This window comes from Hydra vulgaris, chromosome 12 (assembly GCF_038396675.1).
Source record: "Hydra vulgaris chromosome 12, alternate assembly HydraT2T_AEP".
Classification (NCBI taxonomy): Eukaryota; Metazoa; Cnidaria; class Hydrozoa; order Anthoathecata; family Hydridae; genus Hydra; species Hydra vulgaris.
The window spans coordinates 7,755,001-7,768,964 of NC_088931.1; the positions used below are offsets into that span (position 1 = coordinate 7,755,001).

At 25.0% G+C, this 13,964-nt stretch overlaps 1 protein-coding gene across 1 annotated transcript in view; it reads right to left on the bottom strand.

The window, feature by feature from the left end:
- LOC100205631 (protein phosphatase methylesterase 1) overlaps positions 1-12,934 on the bottom strand; it is a 32,698-nt gene extending 19,764 nt beyond the window's left edge. Inside the window, exons 1-7 of the mRNA XM_065811414.1 lie at positions 12,774-12,934; positions 10,247-10,334; positions 10,043-10,135; positions 8,776-8,833; positions 8,604-8,655; positions 3,048-3,113; positions 81-163 (exon numbers count right to left, since the gene is read on the bottom strand). Of these exons, the coding sequence (XP_065667486.1) occupies positions 81-163; positions 3,048-3,113; positions 8,604-8,655; positions 8,776-8,833; positions 10,043-10,135; positions 10,247-10,334; positions 12,774-12,877 (544 nt within the window). The 5' untranslated portion in view covers positions 12,878-12,934. The remainder of the gene's footprint in view (positions 1-80; positions 164-3,047; positions 3,114-8,603; positions 8,656-8,775; positions 8,834-10,042; positions 10,136-10,246; positions 10,335-12,773) is intronic.
- Positions 12,935-13,964: the final 1,030 nt, after the last annotated feature.

A 13,964-nucleotide genomic window follows, 5' to 3' on the forward strand; every position in this document is an offset into this window, starting at 1 on the left:
TAAATTATTTCACAAAAATTAATTTTTGTAAAATAAAAAGAATTAACATATATTGAAGGTTAATTCTGAAATACAACTACCTTCAACAACATCAATTACAGCTAAACCAACCAATGGAATAAGCTCTTTTACTGCAACATGAACAGCTATTGCTCCTCCCATGCTAAAAAAGAATCAGTTCTAAATCTAAGTTTCAATAAAATTTATTGACCTTACTAAATTATTATAACAAATAATAATTTATATAAACAATTACTATTGTATTTATAATTATTAACATAAATTAACTAACTATGTATAGTAATAACTATAAATCATTATTAATTTTTATAAATTATAGCCAATAATGCATCCCTTCCTTGTGCTAAGGATGTACCCTTTTCATGTCCTAACAATGTATCTCCTAAAATTATGTATTTATAATAACTTTATATTTAAGTACTCTCAGATCAAAAATGATGGACTAAGGTCCCCCATACTACGGAGCGCTTACACAAGCTGACACCCACAAACACTTATATGTTTTTACATGTTTTTATGATTTTCAATTGGAATAGGTTTCTCAAAGAATAAAAATTAAAAAAATATATTTAATAAACCCAAAAAAAAAAAGCAGAAGAAACATTAAAAAAAAGCAGAAAGAACATAAAAAAAAGCATGGAAAAGAACAGAAAGAACTTAAAGAAAGTTAAATCTCAAGTTACCAGTTATGAGATAATCCATTGTTGTGTAGGCAAATATATGGCTACAAAATACTAAACCCTTAATTTTTTTTTGAGAAAATTCCTTTTGCATGTTGTTTTTATTTGTAGGAAGTTGAACTTTATTTATGATTTTTAATGAGGTTTAAACATTTAATATTAATAACTATTAATAGTATTAACAATAATAATATCAATGATAATAATACATATGAATAACAAATATTTAAACTTTTCTGATTTATTATATTGTTATAATTTACATTATACATATGTATACTATGAATCAATTGAGATGTTTCAACCAGATGAGGCAATTTAAAAAAAGAAATTACATGTTTTTATGTTGAATCCTGTAAAAATACAAATTGGAAAGAAAAATATAAATTTTAATAAAACAAAAATCTAGTTAATATTGCTTGAAGTGCAAACTTGTAAATTTTCATCTATGAAGTAAAAATAGATTTTGTAAACTCCATCTTTAAGTAATTTAAATGAAAAAAAGGAAAAATAAATTAACAACATTAAAGCAACAAAAAACATTTCTCCAAAGCACTAAAAATGATCTAATTATGTCAAAAAATTTATAGGTAAATCATAAACAAAATAATTATTGTTTATAATTATTTATAACTTGAACATAATTTTAATAATGTTAATTAATGTCTAACATCATTTTAACTTTTATTTTTGAAGCAAAGAACCAAAAAGCTTCGTATTTTATTATTTAGTAAAATTTTTTTGTATTCTTGCAAAATATACTTCATTGTTTAGCTAATTTTGTTTTGATTTTGTCCTCGCAAAATATACTTCATTATTAGTTAACATTTACATTTTATTTTTGCAAAATATACTTCACCGCTTAGCAAACTTTTCATCATGGACATTGCAGGGTAAATAAAATGATCACTGGATCTTTTATATTTTTATTGTGCACTGAAAATTCTGTTACTTGTTTAAAGTATATTGTAAGTGGTTAGTTATATCGATCCATAATTTGGCAAAGAGTTATATAGATCAATAATTTGGTTCGCATGAAAGGACTGTTGAACAAAGAAGCTTCTCAAAGACTAAAAATCAACATTTTCAAAGCAGGTTAAAACCTTATTATAAAATATTAAACAACTCAATTAAATACATTAATAATGTAATTAGACAACTACATCATTAATGCTTAACTAAAGTCAGCATTTTTTTAAATATATTTTGTTGCCATCTTGTCTAAATGAACTTCAATGGTTTGGAGTTCGTAGGTGTTTTTTTTAAAATATATATCTTGATTCAGCAGCAACTATGTGCAATAATGAGCACTTAAATGTGATTGAAGACCAGAATCAATATGGAAATCACAAGACAAAAAAAAATTCACATTTTTCAAAAAATCTAACTCCTGTTAAGTCCTGAGCACTTGAAGCTAACCTTTCTTAAGCTTTCAGGATTGAGGTTCCTAATTGTATAAAACAAAATTTGTGTAGTAATAGAGACAAATCTCTTCCTGTGGAATCTTTATAGAAAGATAATATTTTAATGGAAGGAGACTTAGTAACAGTTACAATACAGTAACAGGTAACTATAGTAACAGGTAACTATACTTTTTATTTAAAGAAGCACAATACCATTCATAAACTATAATTGTCATCAAAAAATTCATTTGCTGAATATGATGCCTTGATGAAACTATGAGATAAGCAATATCTTTTGTAAGTCCAACTAGAGTAGAGTCTATTCTCTGTAAACTTAATTTAAAAAAGAAAGCACATTCTTTTTGTCATCAGAGTCACCACATCATCATCACAGTCTTTTTGTCATTTGAATTTATTTGATTCTTTATATTTAACTTTTACTTTGTTTTGCAATACAAAACAAAAAAACTAAGCAGATGCCAGTTGCCAGAAAAATTTAAATTCAATTCAAGTATTGTATTATCATACTTCAAAACGTTTTCTCAGAAAACTAATTTCCTTATGGTTACATTATGATATGATTTCTCTTTAAAAAGGTCAACTAAACCAAAAAAGATCAACTAAACCAAATAATTTCACTTCAGTAAGGTCAATCAAATCAAAAAATATATAAAAGTTTCTTTTTTTAAATATATTACTTTTTTTTTTTTTTTTAAAGAAAAAAAAATTGTTTAATATTCATGATTCTACACTTGTTTACAAGTTTCTCCTTCCCTTAGCCACCATTAAATTAGAGACTTATATCTATATATTTAAGTTTTCTTTATCTTAGGTAAATTGCCTTTACCATGGCTAAAAAGGTTCAACCGCCCTAATATTGATTCAGTTTGATAACATGACCATGACCTTTTATATACAATTAATTTATATAAAGTATTTTTACCTATGACCGAGGAGAATGATTGGAGGTAATTCTTCGTAAAACTCCATAACAACATTAGCAACATCTCTAAAAATTAATAACAAAGTACATAAACATAATTTATCTAGGTAATTACTTACATTTAGTGGAGTATAATAAACAAAACATCTTTTCTTGTGGAAAAAGTAATTATGTATGTAACCATAGTAATTGCACAAGTACACATAAAAATAAAAAATAAAAAAAATACAACACATGTGACATAACAAAAATAAGCTACCTATGTTTTTATAAATACATAAATACATTTGAACAGTTCAAGAATGTTTCAAAGAGTTCTGGAAGCTTCTTAAAAGTTCTAAAGGTTTCTTAATATTTTTTCAGACCTCCTGAACAAGCTCAGGTATATTCTAAAAGAATATTTAGTAGTTAATACAAAATTTTTTTTAAAGTCACAAATTTCAAAACATTATTGCACAGGTCACAGAAGCAAAGAGTTTCTGGAATAACATTCTTTTTGTGGTGGGAAAATGGGTTAAGAAAACAAATTTTCAACCCAGGTAAAATATAAAATTAGCTACATAGTGAAATGTAAAATTTTATTCATAAACAAACATTACGTTAATGCAGTAGTGGTGTAGTGGTAGAGTGCATGCTTGATCCCCACCACCTAGTAGTAGCGCATTAAACTCAATTCTCTACACAGCATCCTTGTTTGTCAAGACGTGTAAATAATTTTATAAAAAAACTTGTTTGATTTTTTTGCTTGAAAAATGCTAATACTTTAAGCTTAAAGCAAAGATCATAATGATATAATTTAATTCTGATAAAAAATATATGATTTGATTTAAAACTAATTTAATAAAAATATATAACTTTATTCTAATAAAAAAAATATATATTTTAATTTAGATTTTAAAAATATATTTAAGTTTATTAAAATTAAAGTTAATGCTTGGGTTTAACTTAAATGTCAAATTTATTATAAAATATTACTTAATATCGTTCAATATTTAAATTTTATTTAGTTTTAAAAAAGAATTAGCTTATTTTTATTGTCATTGTTTTTTCTGCTTTCCTTCTAAAACATTTTTTTTTTACTCAAAATTAAATTTTAAATAAACGGCTGCATCAAAAATTTGCACAAAACATAACTTAAACTTCTTTTAGTAATGTGAGTTAAAAAAAATAATCGCAGCGATTATTTTTTAATAATGGGACTTAAATTGCAGCAATTATTTTTTAATAAAATATATATACAGTGATATAATTTTAATAAATGATGTTTGGAAAAATAATCTTTGCTTTCAGAACAAAATCGTTAATAAAATAATAAACATTTAATAAATAAAGTAAATAAATTAAAATAATTTTTTCATTTGTTACTCTCTAATTTTTTTTTAAATAAAAAATCATTTGTAGTTGCAAAGCTGCAATTAGAAATTTAGGAATAATCATTTAAAAATTCGAAAATTTAACATATTTTAATTTGTTTATGCAAATATTGAGAAATGAACAAAATTTGTTAATATCAAACATTTTCAAAAATGTAATATTAAATTTAATTATTTATGATTAAAAAAAAGGATAAAAGAAAATAAACATTTCCTTATAGTAATAATAAAAAAGAAGTTAAACAATAAATAATTCCTTTTGCAGTTAATTAATATTATTGCAGTAATTTAAAAAAGTTAATGTCTTTAAAAAAAAAAAAATTAAGAGAACTTTATGTCAAATTCACATTAGGCTATTGCGTTAAACATTTTTTATTTAAAACAAAAATATATATAAATATGTTAGTGGCGTGCCGGGTACCCAGTTTGGACCCTGGGACCCAGTAATTAGGCACCGGGTATCTTTAAAGAAATTTTCAATAAAAATCAACCATAAGTGCTGTAACTATTTGTTTAAGTGGTACTTTAAATTGTGTCGAAATATTGTTAACAGGATTACTTTTAGTTCAAACTTCAACCAATAAATTTCTTGATATAAGTCTAAGAGTGCTATGAAATCAAAACCACAAAGCCCTATTTAGTCAATATAGATTTGTTTCACTTAAAATGCTTTACTTAAAATACTAAAAAATTAGAACATATTGCAAAAAGGAAACTGATTCATACGGATATTTGAATAGCTTCTATTTAGTCTGTAAGAGAATTTTTTTATTTTTTTAAGTTGATATAATTATTTCTAATTTTAAAGCTCTTGATGTTTTTGGCATTAAAGATGTCAGATGGCAAGTTATTCCAAATATTACTAAAATTGATGAAGAAAGAATATTTAGGAAAGAATATTTACAAAAGAATATTATAAATACTGTGTAATTTGAATTTATAACCTAGAGTATAAATATAGTTGCTCATTGAAAAGAAATTTGATATATTTAGGCAAACTTAATTAACGGAAATTAACCAGCATTATTTTGTATAAACAATTCAGTGCTAGAGATTTTAAAAGCTTTTATTCCAATTTTTTATTATGGACCCGGTGCCGGGTACCTGAACTTGGACTCTGTATTTTCTTCCAGGTACCTGCTATTGGGGACTCTGCATAAACTGGTTCTGGCACATCTCTAATATATACATTAGAAAGATGACATCTTGTATGAGAGTCATCTTATACATATTTTAAGACATCAAGAAATACAGTTCTTCTCAATACTTATAACTTTACAAGCATCATCAGCTTGTAAAATACTATTTTATATTATTAAATATTATTATTTTACAAGCTGATGATGCTGATATCCATAACCCAAAAAAAATTTCTTTTTTAATAAAATTATTAGTATTGAGAGAAACTGTATTTCATTATATATATATATATATATATATATATATATATATATATATATATATATATATATATATATATATATATATATATGAAAAGTGCTTAATATTTAGAAAATTTATTTTGATTATAAATAAATTTCAAAACAGAGCGGTTTATGATTAAAAAAGAAAAAGAAAAAACTTTAACAATAAAACTATGACAATTTACTATGGAATATGATGTAAAATATTTAATAGAAACACAATCAAAATAAGTTATTCCCTCATGCGAAACATAAAATCCATTATCAACTCTCACAATAAAAGCATTTTACATAAGGAGGCAAAAATTAATGAAATAAAATGCAACTGCATTGAAAAATCCAAATGTCCGATGAACAACCATTATCCATCTAACATCTAAAAAAGTATGGAAATCAAAAGAATCAAGAGCATCAAGAATTTGCAACCTCTGTTTGAACAAGAGGTTTTAAATTTTGATGAATAAAGGAGATAACCTACTTAATACAAGTTAATACTACTTAATACAGTTTTTAACAAATGCAATAAAAAAATTGGTTTTTAATTACATTGAAAATAAATAACTTTGACACATTTATCTTTACTAATGATTTTTTATTAGCAAAACGCTTTTAAATAAAGTAGCAAATGATTAAAGTATCATTTATAGTTGTATAAAAAATTTTATTTTTATTATTTAATTATATAAGAATTATTTATAAGTAAGATAAAAAAAAGTAAAAATTATAAACAAAAAAATTAAATCTTATCGTTCTAGTTTATTATTTATTTTAGTTGAGATTTAATTTAAATTATTTTAGTTTTTGTTTAGTTATTTTTATATTATTTTTCGTTATTTTTTTTATGAAGATTGCTTCTTTTAAAAAAAAAAAATTTTATAAGTTTCTTCAAACTTAAGTTAAGATATATACACATTAGATGTATACAAAATTTCTAAACATATTAGAAGCTGTGGTCAAGTTTTCAAAATCAAATAGTATTTGTGTGGTCATATTATGATGTGAAATCTTCCTGGCCTCTAAATTTATATAAATATATATATATATATATATATATATATATATATATATATATATATATATATATATATATATATATCAGTCATCTCCATTTAAAATTAAATGCCATGCATGAAAAAGCGCTGGTCAGATGGTTATTTTTAGGCTAGAATGCGCGATTTTAAAAATAAATCTTTACTTGCTATTTAAATTAAAATATGAATAGTGAAAAGAATGCTTTGCTTAAATTCTAAATGAAAAAATTAGCAATAAATACTATAAAGAGTAGTGCTCATTATAGTATTTGTAGAAAAGAGAAAGAGAAGCAACATAAAACGATGTGATATTGGTTGGAGGTTGCCTGCAAGAGCAGGTCCAACAATGTTTACAATCCCTTTTTGCACCTTTAAGAGGAAGGGCATCATTCGAGGATCCGCCCCAGATATGGCAACAGTATTCCATACAAGGACAGATTTGAGATAAAGAATAGAATCGGAAGTAAGAAAGTGGCAAACACGATAAAAAGATGCAACCTTAGCAGAAGCTAATTTTGCAATGGATTTGATATATGGTTTCCAAAAAAGATCAAAAGTAAAAGTTAATCCTAGAAGATGAAGGGTAGATGACTCATCGAGCACATTACAGATCATAAATATAGGAAGATCTAAATTATTGCGATAACCATTCGGTGAAAAAAATTGGGAGTCTTTACAAAATAAAGGAAGATAACCATCAACACTAAGATCACAAGATGAAACAGCCGAACTCAAATTAGTCTCATAAAGAGCAAGGAGGTCTGGTGAACTTTGCAAGAGATAAGACTCAACAGAAGAATAGTTATTTCGAAGACCAGAAATCTTAGTAAATGATAGGTTTAGAGAACTTGGTGATGACAATGTTTTTTTGTGTTTTATAGTTTTTCGTACTTTAGTACTCTGTACACTATTTAATAGTCCAAGCAAATGCCTCATTACTATTAATAAACCCTAAGCCATACAACACACCAAAAGTATAAACAGGGACACCATCCATGCGCAACATGGCACCGCTTTTACAGCTGTTGATGGAATCAGCCTCTTTGAGACCTATGAGATGTCTAGTCATAAAAACACAAGCAAAACCCATGCATCGAGTCATAAAGATCCAGCAATCAACATCCTAAACTGGAAACAATGTATTATAGATACATCTACACCAGCCTAATAGATGAAGAAGTGGTGCAGGGCTGGTCAACAGATAGAATCTGTTTACACCCATAAGTCTTTGCCTAAGAGGCCTTATACAAGAAAGTAGCTAGATGCATTTAATGTCTGCCCAAGATGAGTACTTTTATTGAGACACTATCTCTAGTCTTTACTCAACCAAGAGCCCCAAGGCAGGGGGTGTTTTAAGTTGGAGTTAACTTCTCCTAGCTTTTGCCTAAAAAAAGCGTATCTTACAAGGCAGCAGGACATGAAGCCGGTTGTATTGGGTTACATGTTACCAGCAGCAGGATAACCTGACCTGACTTAAGCTTTATGATCTATACTTCTATTTATATATATAATGCATAATATATTAAACAATTTAAAACAGTTATAAATTTAAAATTATAAACAGCATGATAAATAAATATGGCGTATTTATTTATAAATTTACTGTGACTATTTTTACAGTCTTTTTACATAAGACTTAAAGTGTAAAGTAACTTAAACTTTCATTAACTTAGAATCTCTAGAAATATTACAACAGCAATTTTAAACTATTTAATAATAAAATCTTACTGAGCAAGCACTTCAGCTGCCAAATTTAAATCATCAGTTGTGAAAGTAGAACCTTAAAAAATTATTTAAATTAACAACAATAAACGCGAAAAAACTGCTAAAGTCTTTTTTAAAAGAATAAATGCGTGACTTACACTTTTTCTATTAGATCAAAAAATAATAAATATCTTACCATGACCTCTTAAATCAATAGCCATTATTCGACACTCACATATGGAACATACATGTCGCTAAAAATAATTAAATTCAAAAAAGTATAAAATAATGAAACTTTTACTGTTTTTTTCTATATTACATTATTTTTATTGTTTTTCTTTTTTCTGATTTGTAAATAGAATTAAAAAATATAAAAATTATTGAATCTAAAAATCATTGTGTTAAAGTAATTAAGCGGTTAAAACTTTTACGCTTTTGCAGTTATTTTTATGACATGACAAGAAATCTGTTTAAAAATTAAACAGATTTCTTGTTATGTCTAAACTAATAGAAAAAGAAATATGAATCAGTCATAGAGAAGCCATTTTTGAGATGATTATCTAAACTTATTTAGAAGGCAGTTACAATGCCATTAAGAAGAGAGTTCCATTTATTAGCTATTCATAGAGAAAAGTTTTACGTTGACTTAAACGGCAGGAATGTTTTTTAGTTTGAAAAGTCATTTTGCTGATGATATTGAGAATGTCATAAGCAAAAAGAGAAACTTTTGATTATTTCAGGGATACCATTGACATATTTATTGATATATTTATTGACATTCGGTCAATAAATGACAGGTCGGCATTGCCGAATGTCAACCCTAATTCAGAGGGCTAAATACTAAAAGATAAAGCAGTAATACTCAAAGATAAAATGCAAAAAGATAAGACAGTAATAATCCATAGTAATACTCCACACAAGATTTACAGAACAAATTTGTGTCTGAAATATGGGCTTGGATGAATAATAAAAAAATCAGACTAAATTAATAAAAAAAAGTGAAATTATTTAAATAACAAGTAAATTTTCAGAAAAATTATTTTAAAATTCTAAAATAACTCAAATAATGTGTTATTATTTATTTTATACAGAATAAGACATTTTATTTCAAAAATGCTGACTTAAATATTTTACATGTAAAGTTTAAATGCTTCTTATATATTTTAACACTCACAAAAAGATTTTCATAAGATTATTTTACTCTTTCTATATAAAGAACTTTTTTAATTTTTGTAGAATTGTTTTAATGCCATAATTTTAAATTACTTCTCCCTTTAGTAATTTAAAAAAAGATTTTTTTTAAAAAAAATACATGTTCTTCCTATTCTAATATATATTGTATATCTTATTATAATATATCATTAATATTTTTTAAAAGCAAAATTATGATTTTGGCATTTCCATATTGCTATTGATCAAAATTTATTTCCAGCACTTGGTATATCAATAAAAAATCAACTTACTGCAAATAATGCCCATGAAAGTGCAGAATGTCCACCACCATGAAGGAGGACCAGTAATGGACCAGTATAGCCACACAAATACACACTAAAATTCTAAAGTTAAATTTAAATGTTATACCTTTAAATTAAAGTTTTCAACTGCAAAGAAGTTTAGTTTTTAAATATTCAAAATATCACTCATTGGAAGAAAAACAAAGAGCTCACATTTTCACCAATATTGACAATTCTATTCTCATCAAAGAATTCTTTCCAAGATAACTCACTGTACTCTTTAGTTTTTCGCTTTGGGACTCTAAATATAAAGTAGCATTGGGTATCTTTGAAATAAAAAGTAACAACCAAAATCAGTCAAATACACAACTGCAGAAAGATTGAGATATAAACATGAGTGGAGACAATCAGATTCTGTAAAGAAACATAAATTGGGTAACAATAAAGTAATTTTCAGCATGATTTGACACATGGCGACACAAGACGGACAACTTTTTAAAAGAACTTAATTACTATTTGGTTTTAATTTTAACATATGATAATGAAAATAATAATGATAAATAATAATAATATTAACAACAGTAATAATAACAATAATAATAATGAAAACAACAACAACAATAATAATAATAAAAATAATAATAATACATCTTTTGTCATCAGCAAATATTCAAGATAGATAAGTTTATAAAAAAATTTTTTTAAAGAAAATTTAAATTTATAAAAATCTACTTAGAAAGTTTGACATGTGTCTATTGTTCCTTAAACCATTAATATATATGTATGTGTTTAATATACCTAATTATTTTTATATATTAAACAATATTAAAAAAATTTAACAAACTGTCTTAAGCTTAAGTTTGCTTTCTATATAATTTCTATTTTAATTGTAATAAACTTAATTAAATGTAATATACTATAGTTATTTTTTTTTATAATTACTATAGTTATAGTATAGTATTTGTAATAAGCTACAATTCTTTTTCCTTAACTTAGTCATACTATCGCAGCATAATTTAGCAATTTTAAGTTATAAACATATTTAAGTGTGTGTAACATATTTGCGGCGGTTTGTAGGAGTTTAAAGACTCATTAATATTAAACTCAATTATTAACTGTAGTATATAACAAATAAAAATAATAATTCATTAAAATTTAATTTAAAAAATTAAATAAAATTAAACTAAAAGAAAGTAAATAGTTTCAAAAATATTTATTGAAAGGCGTGTAATTAACAAATTTCATTCATAATAGTTTAAACTAAATACTCAAATTAAACTTATTCTTTACATTTAGTTTTAATAACTTATTCAATATAAGGCCTCGACATATTTGTTCAAGTTTTCTTTCATACAAGTTCTAAATATGTATAAGTTTTAGGTATGAATAGAACAACCTTATTTCTAATACAAGAAAAAGGTAATTAATATATTGTGTATAAATTCTTATTATTATTGTAAAATAGCATTTGTATTTTTAAAGTCAAAAACTAGTATCTTAAATTTTGTTTTTCCTTTGAAGCGATAATGACGAAGGCTACTCACTCTGTACATTCAAAAATGATTTTAGTAGTTAAAACTTCCGAGATTATTTATCTTTTATCTTTTTTTATCTTCTAAGAGCCCATATAAATCGAAAACCACAAACAAAATGAGGCAACAAAAAATTAACACTTTTTTAATAGAAAATTTTTTATTTAAAGAAAAATTTGAAAGATTTTTATTAAGATATATTTTTTATTGAAGATATTTTTAAAACAATCTTTCATTTTATTTTAAACAATTTTTAATTATTTTATTATATATTTTATATAAAATCTTAATAAAAAATCATAACATTTGAAGAACTAAAAATAAACCAGAAGAATTGCTAAAAATTGTAATGGCTAAAAAACTAAAAAGATAAATTCATAAAACTATTTTAACTTTGACTTAAAACAACAAAAATTCTGTGTGAAAGCTGAAAATATGTACACTTTCATATTTTGAAGTAAGCTATCCAATAAAACAACTTAAAATATTTAAAAATGAATATAACACCTTAAATTTGAACCTGTATCACAATTTTACTGGGGCAAGTTTAATTGCAAAAATGCAGATGTTGCTCAATTTTTTTTAATGTTCTCCTAAATAGTTTAGTTAAAGTTGTTACAAAAAATTGGAGAGAGGTCTTTTTATAAACAGAAAAAAATATATAGTCAAGTTTACTTATAAAATTATACTTTTAGGTGCTTAATACATGAAAATGAACAATTATTATTTTTGTGAAAATTTAACCACACACCTAATGGAAACAAGATCAGAGCAATTATATATTTATAGAGTAATTCCACTAGGAATCGCTCTATAAATATATAGCCAACAAGTCTTTGTTACACTTAAGAAACATCAAAGTTTCAAGTAATCAGACAGACATACAAGCTTAATGAAGACACATTATCAACTCAGTTATGAAAAACAATTCTGAAAAAAATTTGTATGTGCAAAATTATTAAATAAGATTATATATGAAACATCCAAGAAAGATCTGTACTCAAAATACTAATTCCAAAAGTTTTAAGGCTAAAACCCAATCCAAGGCCAAAAGCTTCAATAACAAAACCAGAGACTCAATTTTTAGCCATAAGGCAAGGAATAGGTCAAGTATTAAAAATGCTGATAAAAATGCATAAATCCATAAAAATTACCAAAAACCTAAATTTTAAATGTTAAGAAAAATCATTTAAAAAAAAAACACATACAAGCCAGAAAAACGAGATTTCTGTGCACTTGATCTGTCTATAGACAATGGATTTGGTAAAGGAGGAAGCATCTTTTTTAAGACTTCACGTTGAAGAGAAGACATTTTTCACATGTATTATAATAAAAGACTAAGAAAAACAAATCCAGCATAAAATACATTTAAAAAATTGCAGCAATATAAAAACACATACTCTTATTCATTACTTTTGTATTGAGGTTAAACTACAAATTTTTTTAATTTTATTGCACAGACAAAAAAAAAGTCTGAAAAAACAAAACCTTAAAACAATAATGGTGATTTATGATGATAATGATGACACCAATGATAAAAATGATGAAGATGCTAATGATGATGACGACAACAAAACAATCCAAAAATATCAAGACAATTTCTGCTCAAATCTTAAATAAACCTTTAAATTACAGTTAAATTACAGGGCTTAATTTAATAGTCGGACATCGCCGCCCCTGTACTGTTTTTGAGATCTAATTTATGGGGGCAACCAACCATTGTTCATTTTTACTTAAAAAATCAACAATAACTTGTTGCCCTCCTTTAGCAAGTCTCAAGAATGATCTGAGGGGTGGCAATGTCCAACCGTTAAATTGAGCCCTGAAATTATATTTTAATAATTGGGTTTTTTCTTTTTTTAATATGTTAAGTATTATGAAGCACTTGCTTCATAAGTGAGAAGTTTTGAGTTCACCACCTCCCAGGTAGTACCACACTCAACTTGTCTCTCTACGCAGCAGCCTTGTTCATCAAAGTTTATGTTTCAGAGTTAAAGAGTTGAAAAAGGGTTGTAGCCATAACAAAATAGCCTCCTCTACTGTAATGACCCTCTCTGTCTTGAGGAGGTGAATAGCATAAATGAATAAAAAATAAAATAAAATAACTTTTTTTAAAAAAAAAAAAAAAAGAACTTCAATGATAATTTTATAACTTTTTATAAGCTAGTATTAATAATTAAAATAATAAATTTTAAAAACAAAAAAGAAATTGAATGAAAAAATTTTTTTTTATAACTTGCTATTATTAAAAGAAATTTTTTTAAACTACGAAAAGTTTTAAGAATACTTTGTGAGTTTAACAGAGAGAAGAGAATACAACTAAGGGTTGTTAAAAACAAGTCAAACTAATAAAACCTAAAAACCAAAAATTACATTTTTTATAATAATAAAATATAAAC